This window comes from Haliotis rubra, unplaced genomic scaffold (assembly GCF_003918875.1).
Source record: "Haliotis rubra isolate DU_JTF1 unplaced genomic scaffold, ASM391887v1 Scf53, whole genome shotgun sequence".
In the NCBI taxonomy this organism is placed as follows: Eukaryota; Metazoa; Mollusca; class Gastropoda; order Lepetellida; family Haliotidae; genus Haliotis; species Haliotis rubra.
Genome location: NW_025767224.1, coordinates 2,375,035 through 2,399,011, shown reverse-complemented (window position 1 = coordinate 2,399,011; position 23,977 = coordinate 2,375,035). Strand labels below are relative to the sequence as shown.

The window sequence follows — 23,977 nt, the reverse complement described above, 5'->3', positions numbered from 1 at the left end:
GAGAGAGAGAGAGAGACAGAGAGAGTGTGTGCGTGTGTGTGTGTGATATAGCCGGAATATTGCTGAAAGTTGCGTTCAACAACAAACAAAACCACAAGCATGAATAATAATATATATACAAAGGCTCATAATATAGTCAGACATTTTACTATATATGTACTCTGCTTTTCTCAGCGATTTCTTATGGGTGTGGAACGGGCTTTGTCGCTATTAATTCATATGGTTCATTAGCGTGGGCAATTTCTTTTCTGTCTTTCAAAAACATCCACAGTATATTTTGAGAAACGTAACGGAAACAGTGCTAATGATACATAATACAATAATTCGTACGTGAAAGGGGTTTAACAAAGCAACACACCAATACTACCTGATACTAGGCAGGTTGCTTACCTCAGGTCTCGGGCATACTTTTCAAATGGTAACATTCGATGGGTATCAGTTTCATAATAGCAATGAACCAGTATAGAAATCAGAGTACATGTATGAGGAAATTTGTTGGACATACAAAATGTGAACACTTAGTGCAGTTGGTAATATAGCTTATTCCTTCTGGTGAGAACCTGTGGTCCTGGAGCTTGCAGCAATAAACTTTTTGGGTCAGCAATTCCTTGTGGCCTGGCCTGGTAGCTATTCCGACATGAATTTCTGGCCTAACAAATGCGAAATTTCAACCCAAAAAGTCCCACGTCGGAATAGGCAAAAGCAGGAAACGTAGAAAATGAAAGTCAGATCAAACAATTATGATAGGAAGGAAAAGAGCAACGTGTTTCATGTAAATATTTCGCTTTTAGACTCTATAAAGATGTATTTAGGTAGATATAATACTAATCTATGGATTTAAACACATGTCAAGATACATATGTGAGGTTTAAGGTGCGCTTAAGAGCCCGGGCCAAGCCGGACCGATAGCATGACTGTGATACTGTGTGGTTGTTGAGAATGTATAGAAAATAGGGCTTCACTTTAAGCAACGTTTTTGCTTTGAGACTCTGTGAAGTGATATTTAGGTAGATATAATACTAATCTTTGGATATAAGCACAAATCAGGATACATGTGTGAGGTTTAAATTGTTTTTGACAACACGGGCCAAGCCGGGCTGAACAGAGACTAAACACTTTTGATTGAGGCTATGTTGTGAATGAAGAGAGAAAAGGGCTTCACTTTAACGAACCAGTTATCTTTACATGTGGCATTCTGTAACATTACAAATTGATATGCAGGTAGATATAATATTAATCTATGGATTTAAACACAAATCAGAATACATATGTGGGGTTTAAGGTGCGCTTGGGAGCCCGGGCCAAGCCGGACCGAACTCTTGTGATACTGTGTCTTTGTTGAGAATATGTAGAGAAGAGAGCTTCACTTTCAGCAACGTTTTTGCTTCAAATACTACGCTTTGAGACTCTGTGAAGTGATATGTAGGTATATATAACACTAATCTATGGATATAAACACATTTCAAGATACATATGTGAGGTTGAAGGTGTTTTTGAGAGCCCGGGCCAAGTCGGGCTGAACAGAGACTAAACACTATTGATTGAGACTATATTGTGAATGGAGAGAGAAAAGGGCTAACTTTAACGAACCAGTTATCTTTACATGTAGCATTTGATAACATTACAAAGTGATATTTTAGGTAGCTATAATACCAATCTATGGATTTAAACACATTTCAAGATACATCTGTGAGGTATAAGATGCGTTTGAGCGCCCGGGCCAAGCCGGACCGATTCCACTTTTAGACGTAACCTCCGTCAGCCAGTTCACAGGCTTCTCGTCTTCCTGGGTTTTAGCCGATTTACTCGTAATAAAGTTATTATGGTACGCGTTTGTGGCTTCCGATTGATCATTATTATCATGAGTGTATGTTGCATTGATTAATTGTAGGCATGGTTGTCGTTAATGGGTTTATTAGCCAATAATAGATTTGAAAGTGAAATGAGAATGAATTTAAGACCACATTGAAGATTTTTTTTTTTGCGTTGGCGGAGCCAATGGGGAAGTCGGACCCCCACCCCCACCCCCACTCCGGTCCGACGTATTCTGTCACTGCTTCTATTCAGGCCTCTAATCCCAAACATGGTTGTGTATTTCTGTAGGGTGCCAGCTTTTAAATAGTGCTTAGAAAATGGATTTATATTGAAAGAAAACCCCCAAAACAATTGCATTCATTTTTGCAGGCAGTATATACAACATGCCCAGAACTAATTGTTAGATAGAACCCATATTCAAGCTGTAAAAGGAAGCCAGGCTCTGGATATTATTTTCGATGACCATTTTTCCTTTCTCTTATGAAATATCTAGAAAATAAATGCCTGGAGTTTCTGGGTACATTAAAAGTTGTTTCAAACTCAAAGTGGGGAGAATATCAGAAAAACCTCCACCAGCTGTACAGAGCCCTGGTCTGTTGTTCTAAGATTGATTACAGCTCCATCATTTATGGACTTGATATTTACTAGCCACGGGTTAGCGGGCCAGTGGCTATTTCGCACACTGTGTTCATCACCAAGACCTTAGGCTTTGCCTTGGAGTCATTAGAACATCACCAATTCCTAGCTACATATGGAATCTGATGAGCCGTACCTAATACTACGTCGTCTTTTCAGAATATTGCTAAATTACGTTTCACTAAATCTAATCCTGATGTGTTTCAAATCCTCGCTATGACGAACTATACATTAACAGCCGATCGCTTATTCCACCTCTTGGAATAAGAATACAATCTGCAGCTAAAACAGATCTTGGCAAAGGCATTTAGTGGTGCCAGAGGTTGGCCATACATTAACTAATCTGAAGAAATCCGAAATAACCAAGTTATTTACCAACAACAATATAATGAATAAAGAAACACCTGTGATATTTACAAATAGTGGTGCAGTTGCTAGTGCCACTTCAATGCACCCAGGACAATATCTTCAAGATTACCTGATGATATCTTCGTTACAGTATAGGAGGTATGACAGTCGTAGCGCTTCGACTGTCGTAAGTCTGTGTTACTGTATAGGAGGTACGACAGTCGTAGCGATACGACTGTCGTAAGTCTGTGTTACAGTATAGGAGGTACGACAGTCGCAGCTCTACAACTGTCGTAAGTCTGTGTTACAGTATAGGAGGTACGACAGTCGTAGCGATACGACTGTCGTAAGTCTGTGTTACTGTATAGGAGGTACGGCAGTCGTAGCGCTACGACTGTCGTAAGTCTGTGTTACAGTATAGGAGGTACGACAGTCGTAAGTCTGTGTTACAGTATAAGAGGTACGACAGTCATAAGTCTGAGTTACAGTATAGGAGGTACGGCAGTCGTAGCGCTACGACTGTCGTAAGTCTGTGTTACAGTATAGGAGGTACGACAGTCGTAAGTCTGTGTTACAGTATAGGAGGTACGACAGTCATAAGTCTGAGTTACAGTATAGGAGGTACGGCAGTCGTAGCGCTACGACTGTCGTAAGTCTGTGTTACAGTATAGGAGGTACGACAGTCGTAAGTCTGTGTTACAGTATAGGAGGTACGACAGTCGTAAGTCTGTGTTACAGTATAGGAGGTACGACAGTCGCAGCGCTATGACTATCGTAAGTCTGTGTTACAGTATAGGAGGTACGACAGTCGTAGCGATGCGATAGCTGTGTGAAACGGCCCAGGCTATTAAGAACTTATCAAATAGATATCAACTATTGATTGCAATGATATAATTATATAATGATCTTGCTCGTGCGAGTATGATATCGTCTTTTGTTGGTTACAGAGTCATGTGCGAATTACGTAAGTCACCAATACATTCACGGTAAATTTAGATCTACCCTATTTTAATCGAAGGATATTTGCTATTTTAAGTGATTACTAAATCTGTGTACAGTAGCCAACAGCTGAGGGAATACAGATAGTGTCCATAAAGACTAGAAGACTAAGAAAGTAATCTTTTAGACACGCCAAAACCACAAGTCCTGTCATGATGTTAGTGTGTGTGTGCGCGTGTGTGCGCGCGTGTGTAGATAACCAGCCAGCCCCCCCACCACCACTCTCTCTCTCTCTCTCTCTCTCTCTCTCTCTCTCTCTCTCTCTCTCTCTCTCTCTCTCTCTCTCTCTCTCTCTCTCTCTCTCTCTCTCTCTCTCACACACACATACATACATAAAGTTTGTCACCTATTCCTTTTTTGCGTAGTAAACAACTCTATTTGCTTTAGTCCCAATGTATATATCCTGATCCTGCCATTAGTAATATACTGTCTGCATACATACAAACTTTCCCACAGATACTCCCTCTTGCAAAACCATGATGAATCAGTATACACATGACGATTACAGCACCCTTGCACACACACGCACGCACGCACACACACAGACAGAGTATGGATCTGCCTATGCACTATAAAGTAACCTGCGCACAGCCGCTCAGTGTCACTGAGTAGTATAGACAATGATGGTACGGGACCAGGCCCCTCCCAAGGAAGGCCCTAATCCTGTACCATCATTGTCTATACTACTACTGAGTTGCATACACAATTTGACGAAAATCGGCCGAATAGTTTCTGAAATATTGACATTTAAGTGAGCATGGGGGAAAAATCAAGGCCTTTGATTCACACACACACACAATGATCACAATTATCATACAGTGGGAGATCGAAAAGGGACTGTGTCGTGAGGTACGATCATCAACTCCTCTCTGACGAATGCTCTCGCTGGCCTGTCTTTCAAGTAGTGTTCGGTTCGCCATCTTTGAAGTCGACCAGGTCTACGTTTTCATGGACCATATCGGATCGGTGGCGCGTTTTCTGCTGTCTCCCTCGTATTCTCCCGGCTGGTACAAGTACCTAACTCTGACCCGGTCCGGTAATGTTTTCTCCGTTTTATTGCAACGTGCCGCTGACGACGATGATTCAACAGATTTCATTTTGATGGCTTCGACGGGTCTCTTGCCCACGAGTCTGGTGACTTCATTGTTGATGGCATCCACCACTTGAGGTAAGCGTACGACCCATTCCTTGTTTCTGTTTTTGGGATCCATTAAATCCCACGAGTACTGGTGCGAGAACAGGCGTTCGGCTGAGGTGCGATTGAATCTCTCGACTATGGCTTAGCTACGGGGAGCTCCTGCTATACCTCGTCTCACTTGGACTTTGTGCTTTGTACTCGCCTCCGGGATTGACTTGCAATACGGTAGGCCAGGTCAAGCGACTGCGTTTGTAGATGCGTTCAAAGCCCTGGCGACTTCTTTCGAATCTTTTGTTGTCAACTGGCGACGTCGACAACGGTCAGTGCGTACTTGTAGGTTTTACGTCTCACCCGGTCATAAGGGAGAAACAGGAGGTCGGCTTGGTGAACGCGATTCGGCATTAAAATGTCAAATTTTCTTCTCGGGATGTACCGAGGCGACGTCTTTCAAGACTCGAGCGGCTTTGGTGAGTTTCGGGATGGCGTCCTCGCCTTTCCAGTACCCGCGGCGGGCTGTAATAAATTTTCTCCATGATGTATGCACGCATTTGTTCGTGAGCGTTCAATTATTCGATACGCGTTTGTGTCCGTACGCATAAATGGTGACTCCATTGATGGCAATCCATCGTTTCGTGTCCATGGGAGACAGCGAGGTCTTGTTGATTCTCAGTCAGTATATCCTGTGTCCGTAGCTTCTCAGCATGTTCATTTGGTGTTTGAACGTTTTATTCTTGAACAGAGCTTCCTTGAATTTGGCGTGCTTGGTGTGTTTTTCACCACATGTTTCTTCACGCCTTTGGCCTTTCAGATTTCGTTGTCGTCGGCTTTCTTGATGGAATACATCTTGGGTCTCAAGCCGACGTACTCGGGGATCGGCGTGCCCGCGCATTCATCCTTCATCTTGCCGAGCACTTGTTTTGTTGTCTTGGCTGTGGATAGGGTGATCTTTAGGGTAGTCGCTGGTGTCGTACAGGTGCATGCGTTTTTTAATGTCCTCGTACACATCCTTGGTGTGAATTGCCATGAGCAGGGAATCCGTGTCCGTGTACAGCACTTTGCAACTATCGCCGGACTGCTTTTCTGCTCATTGTAGTAGAAATCGTACATGAAGTGTTTGGATAAGTCGCGGATGCTCATCCCCACGTAAACGGGCCGATTGAATTTGATGTGGCTTTTGTTTATGTGCAGCGCCGCCAAGCTGGATGTGACTAATTTCCAATTAACGCGTTTTCTCAAATTCTCTTTGTCTTGCCGAACACCGAGTTGTTCATGAGTTTGTACAAGTTTTTCTCGAAATCGCTGGTGGCCAGCTTTCGCAAGTCTGTGTTCATTCGGATGTAAGGCTCCATCCATGGACTTTGATCGAACTCGAGAGCCCTGTGTATTTTTGTGAGTTTCATTCCCAGCGACAAGTACAGCTGCAGATTGTGATAGTGAATGACGTATTTTGACTTGTTCATCAAGTTCGGCACGAGTTTTTCAACGTTAGCCGGCTTATTGTCTCCCAGTAAATTTCGTTGATATTCAGACATCCAGTCCGGGTTCACCGTCAATCGTTCGGGGCTAGCGGATAGCTGTTGTGCGATTCGTGTAGTTCTGCGGGATAGTCCAAGTCCACTTCGAGCACGTAGCCTTTGTCCGAATCCGGTGCAATGCTATTCACATCGATTATCTCGGGTGAAGAGACCCATTCGAATCCCCCGGTGGGGAGATACTGACTCAAGGCCCAGCCATACAGGTTGTTGGCGTTGAGTATGTGTTTGGTCGGTTTGCTGAGGTCGTGACCGGGAACGTACTTGTTGTTGGCTTTCGCGTATCGTTTAGAGGCCATGGAAATCCCGCCTCGCAAGCCTTTTCACGAACAAGTGCATGTCGTAATCCGTTTACAATTCCAATTTAACTCTAGTCTTTTTCAACAAGGCGTCCCAAGAGAGAACGGGGGATGAGAAATACCACGTTGGGTCCAGGCCGTACTGTTTCTAGCACGTTTTTCTGAATATCTCGAACATGTCAGCCAGCAGCAGCATGTCCGTTTTCAAGTACAGGTCGTGGTAATCGCCCAAATTCTTGCAGCCCAGTTTGTCCCACACGTTAATCGCGTGCGCGTAATTGTCCGGGGTTATGACCGAGTCCGTCAAGTTGCTGTAAAATTGGTTGATGTGAGGTATCAATTGGTGATGTCGAAGTCGTCCGGGTCGTTGACCTTCACCAGACTGTCTAGAGACGACAGCAGGAACTGAATGCTATCGATAAATCTCAGACCGTTTAATGAGAATGAGATGTATTTTTCCATGTTGTTGGGGATGAACGTTATGTTGCCGTCGACCTTCGCGATGGCCTGCATGATCAGGTGAGAATCGTACCCGCGAAGGTTGTGAAACACGATGGGGATTTTGATGGTTTTGGGGTCGATTTTGAGCTTCAGGTTGCACATGTTGTGAGCAGCGGCTCTGTACTTGCTGGTGATGTGGCAGTGATCTCTCACGGAATCCCCGCACAGGGGTTCGTCGCACACGTGGCAATTCTTAGCCTTCTTGTGAGTGAGTTTATCCTTCGACATCATGCGTATGAGAGCAGGATCTGACAACTCTTTCCTGATTTTTTTCTCTTCGTGTTGTAAGAACGTGATAAATGTTTCGTCCGCGTCGTGACCTCGGTAGACCACGGAGGTGTTCGTTTGTCTGTCACATCGAACGACCACGTAACCGAACCCTCAGGCTTCGTGCTCTTGCGTTTTGTGAGTGAAACTTCTGTCCGGGACGACGGAGCGACGATGTCGACGTTTTTGATGAGGGCTTTGAAGTCGGCGTAGATGACGTAAGGCACGGACATTTGATGCTTGTGGTTGACGTTGTCAACGTTGTCGTTTTCGTCGGGCATGTCGATTAGGACGGCTGTCTGTCCCACGCCTCGGCAATCCTCCCGCTGCGATTCCAGCGTTGGTCGCCTGGTGTGTAGCCGTGCAGACACCGCTTGCAAAAGTGTTTTTTTCCGGCGTGCTTCGATTGATCGTACAACAGTCTGCAGAAACTTTTAATCATTGCGTAGTGATACTTGTCCTTTTTTTCGATCAGAAATAAATTGGTCCTTCGCACGGTTTTATATAGGACAGGGCTTATCCTGTGCACAATAGTTGTGTTCCCTTCGTGTCCGAAGATGTTAATAGCCAGATGGTTATGTTTTTCCACTCGAGCGATTTGTGAGATGGGAGTAGGCATGTCTATCCCGGTAAAGTCGAGGCCGGATTCCTCGATGGAGGGATAGCTGGAAAGTCTGTCTGTATGATGGGTAGCCGGATGCAAGTCAGCTATGATCGCCACTGGTAAACAGTCATCGCCTTTGTTTTTGACGTTGACCATGGCTTGTTTTTTATTGTAGTACGGTGGCAGGTCCAGGTACGACCCTCCTTTGAACGGCATGTAGTTTGCTATGTCCAGGTAGACCATGTCGATCGTGTCCACAACCCAGCCCGAGCCCATGTGCCATGCCTTTCAGGCATTCTCGTATTTTTGCAAACGAGGTGTCGATGGACGCGTCGACAGATTCGGGTTGAGTCGCAACTTCTTGCTTGCCTCTGAAGTAAGGCTGGATGTGATCTGTGGTGCCGTCCGTCTGCTGTTTTTCCAGCGACATACTCACTGTGAGTTAAAGTTTGAGGCTTGGCAGATCCATCAGTTCCTCGTTGACTTTGTCGATGATCATGGATTTGATATCGTCGACGTCCATGTTTTTGTCGACGTCCATCCGCCAGCCTCTCAGATACTTACCTATGGCATGCTTCATCCGCAAGAACCGTAGTTCGACGGGTTTGTGTTCCTCCAGCAGTTCGAGGAGCTCGGCTTTCCTCATGCGCGAATAACCTCTGAGCCCCTGTTTTTATGCTCGAAGCTTGAGTTGTTTCATCGTGGATTTGTCGACGATGCCGAGCAATTCCAACAGCTGAGATTTCCTCAAACGGGAGTAACCGTTCACTCCACGTTTTTTGGCAATCCTTTCAGTTCTCGAACGGTAATCATCGTTGCTATATCAATGTGTGAAAACCTTTTTCTAAATGAAAAAAAATTATATTCAGATGCAAAATCAAATCTCTAATAGCTTGTTCGCTACAGTCAGGGGTGAAGTAAAATCTCTAATAGGATTTTCATCGCTTTGTTCGGCTGCGAGTCAAAATCTCTAGTAGTTTGTTGGTGTGGTCTCGCTGTTAAATGTTAAACTTTCAACATGCACGTTAGATTTGTATTCTGAGCAGTCGGTTGCGTTCATTGATGTAGTCTCTTTTCGTCAAGTAGATGAGATGGCCTCGTACCACGTCCGCTCCGTGGGATTTGCAACGATGATAATGACGGTTCACGCCCACGCCACACAGTTCGCACGTGTAATTTCGTATGGACATCATGTGTATGCTGCAATATTCGGTGGTGCATTTTTTGCCGCAGGTTTCGGTTTTTCCTAGTACTTGCAGTTATACGGTGCGCGTCTTCCCATCTTTATGTATATACACATAAATATATTTTTAGTCTAATTGTTTAGCGATCAACACGGTCGCCGCTAGACCCAGCGCCATGAAAATCAGTTCCCGGTCTTTCTGTTTCCGGGAAGGCGTTTCCGGGAAGGCGATTTCTACTACAACGAGCTGCAAAAGCAGTACGGCGATAGTTGCAAAGTGCTGTACACGGACACGGATTCCCTGCTCATGGCAATTCACACCAAGGACGTGTACGAGGACATTAAGAAGCGCATGTACCTGTACGACACCAGTGACTACCCTAAAGATCACCCTATGCACAGCCAAGTCAGCAAAGAAGTGCTCGACAAGATGAAGGATGAATGTGCGGGCACACCGATCCCCGAGTACGTCGGCTTGAGACCCAAGATGTATTCCATCAAGAAAGCCGACGACAACGAAATCCGAAAGGTGAAAGGCTGAGAAATCACGTGGTGAAAAAACGCACCAAGCACGCCAGATTCAAGGAAGCCCTGTTCAAGAACAAAACATTCAAACACCAAATGAACATGCTGAGAAGCGACGGACACAGGATATACTGACTGAGAATCAACAAGACCTCGCTGTCTCCCATGGACACGAAACCATCGATGGAGTCACCATTTATGCGTACGGACACAAACGCGTATCGAATAATCGAATAATGTAATGCGTACATACATCATGGAGAAAATTTATTACAGCCCGCGCGGGTACTGGAAAGGCGAGGACGCCATCCTGAAACTCACCAAAGCCGCTCGAGTCTCGAAAGACGTCGCTGAAGGTTGGCTTAAAAAACAAGCCATCTGGCAAGTCTACCTCGACATCGCCTCGGTACATCCTGAGAAGAAAATTTGACATTTCAACGCCGAATCGCGTTCACCAAGCCGACCTCCTGTTTCTCCCTCACGACAGGGTGAGACGCAAAACCTACAAGTACGCACTGACCGCTGTCGACGTCGCCAGTCGCTACGAGGAAGCCGAACTGTTGACAACGAAAGATTCGAACGAGGTCACCAAAGCCTTTGAACGCATCTACAAATGCAGTCGCTTGACCTGGCCTACTGTATTGCAAGTCAATCCCAGACACGAGTTCATGGGAGCCGTGTCGCAGCTGCTGGCCAAGCACAAAGTCCAAGTGAGACGAGGTATAGCGGTAGCTCACCATAGCCAAGCCATAGTCGAGAGATTCAATCACACCTCAGCCGAACGCCTTTTCTCGCACTAGTACTAGCGGGATTTAATGGATCCAAAAAACAGAAACAAGGAATGAGTCGTACGCTTACCTCAAGTGGTGGATGCCATCAACAATGAAGTCACCAGACTCGTGGGCAAGGGACCCGTCGAAGCCATCAAAATGAAATCTGTTGAATCATCGTCGTCAGCGGCATGTCGGAATAAAATGGAGAAAACATTATCGGACCGGGTCAGCATAAGCTACTTGTACCAGCCGGGAGAATACGAGGGAGACAGCAGAATTTTTTTAAATTGAGCCCTTGGGAGGGGCCTGGTCCCGTACCATCATTGTCTATACTACTCACTGCTTTAGGACAAAGCGAGACACGGCTCGTGAAGAGCATTGCACCGGTTGGGGCTGGGTATCGCTTGTCGCTAATAGCTTTTACACAAACACAGGACCAAAAGCCGGATAGTACACCATTGAAATATACGTAAATAAAGTAGGAAATACATGCTATGACCGGATTACGTATGTTTCCAGAGATTTCCCAACTTCGGGCATATATTTCATACAAATCTATACCTTTGAAACATATGCTCGTCGTACATTTCCGTATGCACAAGCACCTCGTTCATGTATGCCATGACCGGATTATCAGGTATTACCAAACGTGAATTGCAAAACAAATACCCCAGTAAATACATGATCATACAGTATTTCCAGTGCATTCCTTTGAATTTCAATGGGTGCTGAAATTTCCGATTTCGTTCTAGGTTTGCTCGGGTTGGAAACTTGTAAATATACTTAGGTGGGGAAACGCATGTAAATTTAGAAATTTGCAAATGTTTACACACCCTAGATATCATATCGGATATCAGAGGTATGTACATGAACGGTTCGTACATCGTCATGTTACCTGTGCTCAAACATATACTACACAATGTATTATGCATGTATTCAATGCTATGCTGAGCAACGTCCACTCGTATTCAAGATTACACCTGGTGAGAGGTGAGGTGAGGTGAAATTGGGTTTTACGTCGTGCTTGAGAATATTTCGCTCATATGACGACGTGCATGCATGTGTATGTGTATGTGCGGCTGCTTGTACTAGCCCAGACTTAAACTGGTTTTATAGTGCTAGCCCACTGAGATACCATGCCGCAGTGAAGCATGAATACCCCACTCAGACACACTGACTCCAAGCCGACCAGTCCTTGTTGTACCCATTAATGCCGAGCGCCAGACAGGGACCAACAAGTACCATATTTTAACGTCTTTTGGTATGACGCGGTCGGGGATCGAACCCGCGACCTTCCGCTCTCCGGGCGGACGCTCTAACCACTACACCACGGAGGCGGTCACCTGGTTAGAGAAGCAAACAAATGTGTATTCGTATCTGCATTTTAATGAAATGAGGAACCAAGCAAGCAAAATCATAGTATGCATACAAATCAAGTTGGTACATTGGGACTCGTTATCATCGGAGGAAGCTAACAGTTTACCTGTATGGACGATCTATTGTAAGTACGTGTTGTCTCTCTGTAGTAGACAGACCCGTTACATAGCATGTATAGCACGGACACACTGCTCGTGCATCCCACACACTCACGTGCACGTGCTTCACAACATTCGCAGCGCGTTCACCGTTAACATCTAGCGGTGAGTGTCACTGACTGAAGACTGACTGAATTTGGTTTTACGCCGCTTTTAGCAATATTCCAGCAATATCACGGCGGGGGACACCAGAAATGGGCTTCACTCATTGTACCCATGTGGGGATTCGAACCCGACTGACTGAAGACGAGAAGGGAGGCGTTGACACCTTCATGAGCGCATAATATCATATTTATCTAAATGATATAAATTGTTCATTTATATCACATGTGAAGCTCTGCAAAACCGCAATGTTACTGTAAACAACACAGTTTTATGCACAGTTACACTGATGTGAAGCACGGAGTCATGATGACTATCGACAGTGACTGTTCATGAGATCGTGCAAGGGCATTATGGGTATCTCATGCAAGTTATCTCATGACTGTAATAGTGTTCATTTGTCCTGACTAATCACCACTTTGATTGCACACTTCATCGAAGTGCTGTTGGCCACCTTTCTCGCCGTCCCGTCCAGCATCTTTATGAGGATGCATGACCCCACATGGTCACCCATGATGCCTCAACTTTCTTTTCCAAGACAAGCTGGCGCGCCCTTCGAGCTAGCGCTGCTCGGGGTCCGGTAAGATCTTCACTGATAATAATTCGTGTCAACTGACAAGTTATGTGTTCTCCTAAGGTCCTCATATAGCTTCCCGTCTCGATTACGATTTGTGAATCTTAAATCTGAATCTTATATGTGTTATTCAGAATGGTTGTATTGTATTCTCTCTTCAGAAACAGTTTTAAAAAGGAAGTAATAAAACTGTTTTTCGATGGCAATGCTAGAAAATAAAATTTTATAGATACACATATTTCACTTTCTGAATGAAAGCATGTATGAAATTATCTGCTGTGTCCATACATGAAAACAACCATAGGAATATGGTTGTCTTGGTCACGTGTCTTCGTTGATCATGGCGGTTCAGTTTGCTGGCCTAGTGGTTAAAGCATTCGCTCGTGGATCCGGGTTCAGTTTCCCACATTTGCATAATGTGTGAGGCCACCTCCGCCCCGCGATATTGCTGGAATATTGCTAAAAGTGGCGCAAGCCATACTCACTCACTCGTTGATTACAGAGTAACAGCAGGCTACGAGATTCCTTCTATCGTTTACTTGCATATCTCCTTAAAGGCATTGTAACTCTTTAACCTTGCACGAAAACGCAGTTAGGTGATATCAGCTTTTACTGACATTATTGTAACATGCAATTTGTATGTGTCTGTGTGCGGTTCATACACGGACATGGGCGACGGCAAAATAGTCGGGGCTGCAGGAAATACATGGACAGTGTCGGTTATAATGGAGTGAGTGGGTGAGTTTAGTTTTACCTGCTTTTAGCAATATTCCGGCAATATCACGGCGGGGGGACACCTAAAATGGGTTTCACACATAGTACCCATTGGGGGAAGCGAACCCGGGTTTTCGTCGTGACGAGCGAACGCTTTAACCACTTGGCTACCCCACCGTCCCTATAATGGCTGATCGTTTGTCAAGTTATCTTTATCAATAATACCATTTGCAAGGCATTGCATGTACTTACTTTCATACTCATAGGCATATAATAGATTTGAGATATTATTCATATTGGTCGACCCATTTCGATCGTCATTACTGCAAAATTTACACTAGTCCTTCATGTTAAATAGCTGTCTTTGAAACACAGAATGTATGCCAAGCTGATTTGCTTTTCAGTCACTTCACGTCCCACGCCCAGCGATAACATTGGCATTATGCGATTTACACTAGTCTTGCATGTTAAATAGCTGTCTTTGAAACACAGAATGTATTCCGCGCTGATCTGCTTTTCAGTCATTTCACGTCCCACGCCCAGCGATGACATTGGCATTATGTGATCTGACAACGGAAAACAAATGGAAGTTCTTGTGTTTTTTTACTCTTCGAAGTGTAGCCTTTCTACAACTTATCACATGCTAAATGATACATAATAGTGGATAAAAAGTAACCTGGCCTTTTTTTTATTTAGTTTGTAAACTACTGACTGGTTTTGCTATTGAACACTCACTGATTACACGTTGTGACAACAACCATTTGTCGTCGTATATCTCATAAAGCGAGAGCGAGTAGTGATCGCCTGTGTTTGTTCGTGCTGGTCTTTCCTTTGTGGTTATAATCTGAACATGACGGGAACATGAATCTAATCAATGCCCTGTATGGTGTTTATGCATAAATCCATGTTGAGTCACTCACTCAACAACGCTGGGAGTTTAATTTTTTTGTTACCTTTGATCGCGCAATGAATATCGAACACATTCAGTCGCAGATGATAGTGTGAAGCTAATTCATAACGCCATTCGTGTAACAAATATAACTTCATACGTTTACACGCGCACCACCTCCTGTACAATCTTGACAGAGAACTGTTCTCTGTGAACGGTTCTATGTTCATGATAACTAGTACTGTCTCTTACAGTAACAGTTTCAAGTTCGGGTTTAGTTCTACGGAAGCGTAGTAGGGCCACGGTGAAAAAATGTTCAAGTTCACATCTGATTGGGGCCGAAAATATTGATTCCGACATGAATGCAATATCTCATTAAGTTATTGTTTTCCTAAGTAAGTGGAGTGCCTTCTACAACATTGGGGATAAGTGTATCGCTGTCCTTCTGATATTCCCCCGAACGGAAGCTCTACCCATTTTAGGTACAATGTGTATGTTACAGAATAGTCGGGAATAGTCTTAAGACTTTTCAACTTTGACCAGGATTCTTCGAACTTGTAACAGTCGCTTGAGAAGATCAAAAGAGAATGGGGTAGTGCGCGATGTATCTGACGGACGTATATATGGAGAACGTTCGAAGAATGTTACTGTATAAATACAATAATTGAAATACTGGTTATGATTAAAAAGTACCCTCAATCTGATAGCCAGAGAGATTATTGTGAAAGATCGCAGTATGTATCATCATAAACGGGCCAAGATAAAGGTACATGTCATTCATCCCCATATTATATCCCTTCTATAGACACGGGGCATCGTTGTTACAGGTAGGGCAAACACTTTCTTCTATAGGTATCTGCCGGTTTAACGCTACATACATGTATTCAGATTATTGAGAAAGCTAGCGACGCAAATTCTTATCCATCACACATGTAATTGTATAGATACCCAGTGATTAGTGATAGCGTTGAAGCAACTTATTAAAATTTACGACAGACACTATCAACTGCAGTAGTACCGCCACACCCAGCATCGTATTTATAGCTCTCTTACATAAGGTAAAATATCACAGGGTTGTCAGGGTAACGATAAATTGACATACTATTTATTGTCTTACTCTTTACTCAGCGATTAGAATTTAAATCAGTTTTGAGGTCAGCATATTAAGAGAAAAGAAGCTGTAAAACGAAAAGCATTGTGATCGAATCTATTGGCCTTTGTAAAAGCAAGTTTCAAGCCACCTACATAAAAACCTGTTTTCATGATAAATATCTGCTAATCCGTGGCATGATTCCGACCATATCATGAGCATGTGTTTGTGAATCATAATCAAATAGTGATGTTACAAGGCGTCCATGCCGCGTCAACAACACATGCAAACGCACGAGAATTGCAATACGGGCCCCTGCACCAATGATTCTCCGTGACCTGGAGACACATGTGATTGAGCGTATGTTGGGACGTAGTCTGCCATACAGACCCTGAAGCTAATATATCCAAACCCACGCAAGTCTAGAAAATGTGGCAAGTGTAGATTTCCACAGCTTCAGGAGAATGTCTCAGTGCTTTTCTTTAATTATATTTTTAAAGGGTACTGTACCATGTTTGTGAAATATCTATGATGCCTTACATGAAGTTGTTAGGTTTTTTTTTGTTTTTTTTTGTTTTCTTTTCTTTTCTTTTGTTTAATGATCTAAGCAAGTTTAGCTATGTATGGCGTTAAGTCACTGCTTGAAGAAAGGCTTCATTACAATTTTATTTGGTAAATATTAGGATTTCACTGACTCAGTCACATTGTCATATTGGAAAACACATGGCAACCTATACTTCATTGTGACTGATTAAGGCATCATTGTAAAACGCAAGGGTTATTTCCTTTGCGTTAACTGACAGGTTTCGGTGTCAAATATTTGGAACTCCGGCCAAAGGTGATGTCATGCTGTCTGGAAATATGGCCTTTATGTAATGCTTTGGTTGCAATGAATGATAAGTAATTGTTAAATGTACATATGATGTTTTTAAAGGATAATCTCAGCGGACTCAGATGCTTTGCAGATGTTTTTCCCCACTCGTTCCATACCCGTAAAAATAATTTTCTATATATGTCTGTAAGAAAATACTGTAAAGAAATACTGTTAGTCTGTGAATCTTCCAAATTACTTGGTCTTTTTTCCATTGAACATCTGCACACTGATACTTTAAAACTGGTATATGAATAATAATTGTTTGCAATCTTTACCAAAATTTAGCAATTTTCAGTGTGTATTTCCTGGAAATTCTGTACGAAGGTACATTTAACAGTTTCACTCAATAACAGTAACGCATACAGACAATAAGTTTCGGCACTTTGATAGATTAATAAGTAAACATTTATTCCATGATATCGGGATGCCAAAATAATTAACATATTTATGTAATGTATAACAAATCAGAGAGCAAAAGCAAAATGAAAACGCATGAGTAACAAATGCTGTCAGGTGGTAAACTTCCAGTAATTATCGAAACTGCGTAGTTACCTAAACTTATGAACTAATTGTAATAACAAGAATTTTCTATAATCTACCCTAGAACTGGAATCAAAATAGGTGTACACTTATGTATATTCCGTCGGGAACTGACATTTTAGAAAACGTCCGTATGGGATAATATCTAGATTCCGAATAAAAAAGAGGTTATACCAAGTACGTATGTGCATGTTTACACATTTACAACAGTAATTTACACCGGGAATCATTAATACATTGTAATCATCATTTTTGAAAGAATAGATAATAAAATTTGTGCAGCTATGATCAGTCTGATAACTCATACAAGTGTGCACTAAAATTAGGGACCTACCGGCTCATGTCTGTGTGAACACATCTGTCTGTGTTTTATTGCAATAAGCAGTCTCTCCTTGCATGTTATATATAAGAAGTGCACCTAAGATCAGTTATTTAAATTGTAATGTAATTTCCATTTCAAAAAGTATAAACGGTATTACCTACTGACCAGCTGCAGACAGGCTTATCAGTAACCCCACCGCCATCACCCCACCCTAGGTCTGCCCTATCAAACACCCCTACCTCACACTGCACACACACACACACACACACACACTCCCTAACATACATTCCGCTCTAGCCCATAGACCCAATATTTGAACCTTTTAAACAAACATCATGTGTATGTCAAGAAAGGCAGGCACGTTAATAGTTGTGCTCAGTCATGGGTATCACTTCGCCATGTGTTTCTAATGATCTCCGTGCATTATGGCGTGGTCCGACGTGCTAACGAACCCGATGTGAAAGTTACATTACAGAACCATTGAAATACATGTTAAAGTAGTGTTAATCTTGTAACACTATATTTATCCATTACCAACCATTCACGCGTGTACTAAATATATGGCACCCCTAACCCTGGTCATACGAGATTTAAGGTATTAAAATACATGTCCTACAATCACAGCATTTACATATGTTACACATGCTAGACAACATATGAAAACAATGGCCGGATTTACACACCTGTGAAATACATGTAAATACAGAGTTGAGTGTTCGTTAATTTTAACACCCTTTTAAACGTGTGTAAATCTGACAGCCAGATGACACGTAGATTTCCTACCGGTAGTAAATTTGGGCAATACATTCATTTTGTGTGGTGAAAAGACGCAGCAAACACTGTAGAAAATACATGCTATGACCGGATTTACTTATGTATAGACGAGTGCTCAAAGGAAAGGACACAGTGTGTTTGGCCAAACTTGGAAAGAAAACAAAAACATTATATAAATGAACATCAGTATAATTTCAACAGAGTATACAATTCTACAGCAAATGTACACAATTTCAGGTCATACAGAGTCGAAAGTCCCGTTTGACACTGACACTGAAAGACACGTGGTATCGTAGTCTTTACACAAATCAACACGGCGGTTTATTCTGCAAAATGTCATCAAATGTGGAATCAATAGTGAGTGTGACCACGATTGGCTTCAATACACGCCAAAACACGTCGACGCATTGATGACGTAAAACGACGAATGACGTTAGGTGTGATCTCAGTGATCCGTTGCCATTCCTGCGGGAGCCAATGTTCTAACTGTTGAAAGGTGGCGCTGGTTGTCTTCTGATTTGTCGATCCAGGTAGTCCCATAAGTGTTCTATCGGAAAACAACGGCAAAACAACGATGCTAGCGTTTTGTTTCGTTTGCCATTCTTGCTGTATGAGGCCGTGGGTTATTGTGTTGGTAGACAATGCCACGTGGTTGTTGCTGGATAACACATCTGGTCGCAAAACTTCATCCCTGTATCTCCGAGCATTCAAGCTGCCATCAATAATCACATGTCTCGTTTTGAGATGGCCGCAAATCTCTCCCCACACCATCACGCTATCGGCCGGTTCGGCTCGGCGTCGGACTTGCTGAACGCAATTCGGCGCTAAACGTTCACCTCCTCTGAGTACACAATGCCATTTAGAAGGTGGTCAAATGTAACATTTGTTCCATTTAGGATTACACTTCACTTTCTTAGTAAAAGTACACATTGTAGTACTTTTGTTGGGTTGAATCCCATCCAGGTTCAAACCCACACCCTCAGAGCCAGGCACCTAATCGCCAGTACACAAAGTCAGACGCCTTCAACCCGCTCAGCCACCGCGACTTCCACTAAAAATGGCGATTAGGTGCCTGACTTTTTCATGCCTTTGAAAATTATTTATCCGAATAAATAATTATTCCGAATATTAAGGGTACCGGTATATATTTGAACACTTTTTATATGCTTATATTACCAGTACTAAAACAAAATGATCACAGAATTTTCCACTATGTGAAATACTGGGTTCGAATTGTTTTATTTTCACAAAGACTGAAGCCTTTGGTGTCACGGTGCCCTACCTCTGGAACCCGTCACAAACTCACACAAAGGCAAGTCACCAAAATAATCGAGAGCTTATGGTGCAAATAAAAATAGGTCACTTCTGTTGCTACTTCCGTGGTAGTCAGAAAACAATCAAATTATACTGCATAAATGGCGTTGATCTAAAATAGCTCCCCACCCATACAAATGCAACAGAAAACAAACACACAAACCACATGCCATGTAGAGGCTACACAACGTGCAAGATGAATATAGGATCTAACAATTGTCTAATGTGGGAGACTTTCATAAATATAGGAATGGACCGGTGCATGTTTCGACATCCTGGCAAGTTGACAAAATGCTAAGTCTCTGAAAATGGAAAATTTTGATACAAACAGATAACTCCAAGTATGCTTCATTAGCCCAAATAAACACGTGGATTCAGAACCAGTGGGAGTCTAGACGTGCTTCATTTTGGACTTTTGCATTGCAGAAAGGGTTGGGCGGAAAGGAAAATAATGAGTGAGTGAGTGAGTTTAGTTTTACGCCACTTTTAACAATATTCCAGCAATATCACGGCGGGGGACACCAGAAATGGGAATTCACACATTGTACCCATGTGGGGAATCGAACCCGGATCTTCGGCGTGAGGGGCGAACGCCTTAACCACTAGGCTACCCCCAACGCCCCGGAAACTAATGAGGTCCTGGACTAGGAGACTAACTTCGAGTATGTCTAATGTCCCAGCAAAGCAGAGTGAATGCAACTCGTACAAGGAAGGGAACGCATTTTATAACCCTAATCTCCTGGCAATATTAGTATTCGTATGAGGAAAATAGATAAATATATATCACTCCTGCCAGGTGATGCGATCATTAAAGACAATATTATGAGTCAGAATGCAGACACTCCCTTGGGAAAAATGAATATTTGTAATAATACCAATCCACTACAGGTCCGTGTAGCTTCAGTGTCTTAATTAGTTAGAGCGCGGAACATTGGTGAGTGTGCCTTTTGTAGGAAATACAATGGCTCATTGGCTTGGCATGTGTTTTGTCGAAACATCATATCTCATGTATACCAACCGTGCACAAAACATTTGAAATTTACAATTTCGTAATCATTTCCGGAAATTTAATGGAAACCTTTCAATTGGAACCTTTGAAAGAAAATTTATGAAATCGTAAACTATCCAAATCATTCCAAATAGTATAACGGACGGAAGTAGAGACAGTAAATGAAACATACAACTTTATGGATGACAACTTCTGGTTTATTTGCGTTGAGCGACGTTTCGATGTAGATTCTTACATCGTTATCAAGCTAAAAGTGAGTACAACCAAATGGTGAGGAGCATATATACAGGGTATGTTGTGACAAGCAGCAGATTAACATTAACAACAAGATGGAGGGTGGATTTAAAATCCACGAAGCAGGATAAGGTTTTATCATTCCAGCTCCCCACCCACCACAGAGTGTCATCCAGACAATGCCAAAGCAAGGGGACCTCCGACTTCCAGCACCATACTTGGATGCAATGCTCAAGCAGAATAATAAAAATTCAAAGCAGATTTGCCCATGAGCCACTGCCTCCTGGGCATAAGACTATATATATGAAAACTAGAAAACTGAAGTTTCTCATTTGAAAATCAGATCGCTTTTAAAACATCGGTCGCGGTTAAACACTTTTATAAAGTATGTACAAAGAAGATTAAGTGCTCGATTTTGATATAAGGGTAAAGACGATATTATATGCCTAATAATTAGCTGTGATGTAGATAGGCTATGGTATATTTTGAACTCACAGTTGTAAATTATGTGAAAACGTGGGTTTCGACGCCAATTACCTCATTACGTCATTGAAATGGATGCTGCAAGCCAATGCTGGTAACATAATGCAAGTTTATAACTGAATTACTGAAATAAATGCTAAGTTCTGTCAATAATGTAATAACTCATTTAACTGTGACCGAGCATTTAGGAGCGTATAAAATATAGGATAAATCTAAACGTGGTCATACAAGATTTCAAAGGTATTTAAACATGTGTCATAAATGAACAACATTTACAATTATTTCAGATGTTATAGATATTTGAAAACGATGGCCGTACTTACATAACTTTGTCATCGTGGTTCATAATCTCCGATATGATCATGTATTTCAAGACCCGCGTAACAAATGCAAAGTAGGCGGCCAAATGATACGTACATTTCAAACGTTGGCGATATGGGCCTAAGATGATGCGTTTGTTTCCTCACATTGTTAAATTTGGGAAATACTATTCCTTCGCGTAGTGTTGGTGACCTCATGTGTCAATCATAGTTAGTCAAGTGAACATTACGTTGTAGTTGAATGACTTGTTAAATGGCCTCGCTATCAACCCATGTCGTCACCACACAATTGTTGAAATCTTGACATCTCAGCTGGCGCATCCATAGCCTCCAGTCAGTGATCTAGAGCTTCAGGAAGAAGGGGAAGTCTATAGACTCTTGGTTTACACTTACACACCTGCCTCCAGGTAAGAATCCTTAAGAGGTACCCAAAGTATGCATGGAATTGCCAGCAATACGTTCGGTGCTTTATGATATCCGTGTTCCACATATTTAATTGTTAGATGTTGATCTAGGAATTTACCAAGAAAGTTGGCCATTTTTCGAATTTGATTGGTTTGCCTTCTAAAAAGTGACTTGGCATCATACTATCTTTACCCTATGCGTTTGAAGACAACTCTCACGGGTTTTCACTTGAGAGGGTGAAGTCCCAATTATTGCTCCATTTATCTACTCATCGTGGCTGACTGAAGTCGAGCTTTCATGTTCATTTCATGGTATACGGTCTAGATAATTATGATTGGCCCTACTGGGATGATGTAGTTGTCCCAGTGTCAGTGTTATGGTTCCCTCAGCTTGTATGAGGTGAGTAAGATATGTCAATAAGACTGTGGTAGGGCCTCGTCTTTTCCTTGCTCCAAGAGAAGGATCTGCAGCATGTGTCCGTGTCTTTGAGACTTCTCCCTTTTGACCATTTGTTCTGAATATGTGCATTTAGGTCACTGACGTGGCGTTCAGGGCTATTTGCAATCCACTATAATAATGAAGGTAAGCTCATGTTTGTTTAAATGAGTGCTAGTTGAGTTTCAAGGCATAGCCTGTTTGGAACTGTTCCTCTGTGTTTAAATATTTTGGAAACCAGTTTGAGTATGCAGGTGGCTTTAGCTTTCGCTTTTGCACTCATTTTCCTGGTTGTAAACGTGGATGACTGTCATGGCTGTAAACGTGGATGACTGTCATGGCTGTAAACGTGGATGACTGTCATGGCTGTAAACGTGGTTGACTGTCATGGTTGTAAACGTGGATGACTGTCGTGGCTGTAAACGTGGATGACTGTCATGGTTGTAAACGTGGATGACTGTGATGGCTGTAAACGTGGGTGACTGTCATGGCTGTAAACGTGGATGACTATGATGGCTGTAAACGTGGATGACTGTCGTGGCTGTAAACGTGGATGACTGTCATGGCTGTAAAACGTAAACGTGGATGACTGTCATGGCTGTAAAAGTGGATGACTGTCATGGCTGTAAACGTGGATGACTGTCATGGCTGTAAACGTGGATGACTGTCGTGGCTGTAAACGTGGTTGACTGTCGTGGCTGTAAACGTGGATCACTGTCGTGACTGTAAACGTGGATGACTATCGTGGCTGTAAACGTGGATCACTGTCGTGGCTGTAAACGTGGATGACTGTCATGGCTGTAAACGTGGATGACAGTGATGGCTGTAAACGTGGATGACTGTGGCTGTAAACGTGGATGACTGGCTGTAAACGTGGATGACTGTCATGGCTGTAAACGTGGATGACTGTGATGGCTGTAAACGTGGATGACTGTCATGGCTGTAAACGTGGATGACTGTCGTGGCTGTAAACGTGGATGACTGTCGTGGCTGTAAACCCGGATCACTGTCGTGGCTGTAAACGTGGATGACTGTGATGGCTATAAACGTGGATCACTGTCATGGCTGTAAACGTGGATGACTGTCGTGGTTGTAAACGTGGATGACTGTCATGGCTGTAAACGTGGATGACTGTCGTGGCTGTAAACGTGGATCACTGTCATGGCTGTAAACGTGGATGACTGTCGTGGCTGTAAACATGGATCACTGTCGTGGCTGTAAACGTGGATCACTGTCGTGGCTGTAAACGTGGATCACTGTGATGGCTGTAAACGTGGATGACTGTCATGGCTGTAAACGTGGATCACTGTCATGGCTGTAAACGTAGATCACTGTCATGGCTGTAAACGTGGATCACTGTCATGGCTGTAAACGTAGATCACTGTCATGGCTGTAAACGTGGATCACTGTCATGGCTGTAAACGTTTAACTAAGCCACTTTGGGTAATCCTGTTTTAGTTCCATTTCGTTAGTGTTATATGGCAGTGTTATTCATTATGTCATTGTTTGAATATTATAACATTGTGGACATTCAGTAGGCGGCAGTGTGTGCTATATTTAGACTTAGTTCTGGGAGCTACTACAGGTTACTACATTCCCATGGGTTTGTCCACTATATTCCGATCGATAGATCTTTTGGCGTATTTTCATCAAGTTAATAATGGGAGCTAACTCAATCTACAAGAAGACCTACGATTGTGCAGATCGTTATTACCTTGGATACTCATCCTATTACATCACTAC

General features: G+C 42.8%; 1 protein-coding gene across 3 annotated transcripts in view; it reads left to right on the top strand.

Annotated features, from left to right (window-relative positions):
• Positions 1 to 23,977, top strand: part of LOC124252931 (beta-1,3-galactosyltransferase 1-like) — a 61,984-nt gene that overhangs the window by 615 nt on the left and 37,392 nt on the right. Inside the window, exon 1 of one of the 3 annotated variants that reach the window (XR_006892067.1) lies at positions 21,585 to 21,801. The exons of 1 other annotated variant lie outside the window; for it this stretch is intronic. Coding sequence is in view for 1 of the 2 variants with exons in the window: in XM_046686609.1 (XP_046542565.1) it covers positions 22,176 to 22,198 (23 nt within the window). In the remaining variant the exon portion in view is untranslated. Of the gene's footprint in view, positions 1 to 21,584; positions 21,802 to 22,129; positions 22,199 to 23,977 lie in introns of those variants that run through there. One more of the 3 variants, XM_046686609.1, reaches the window with a different exon arrangement.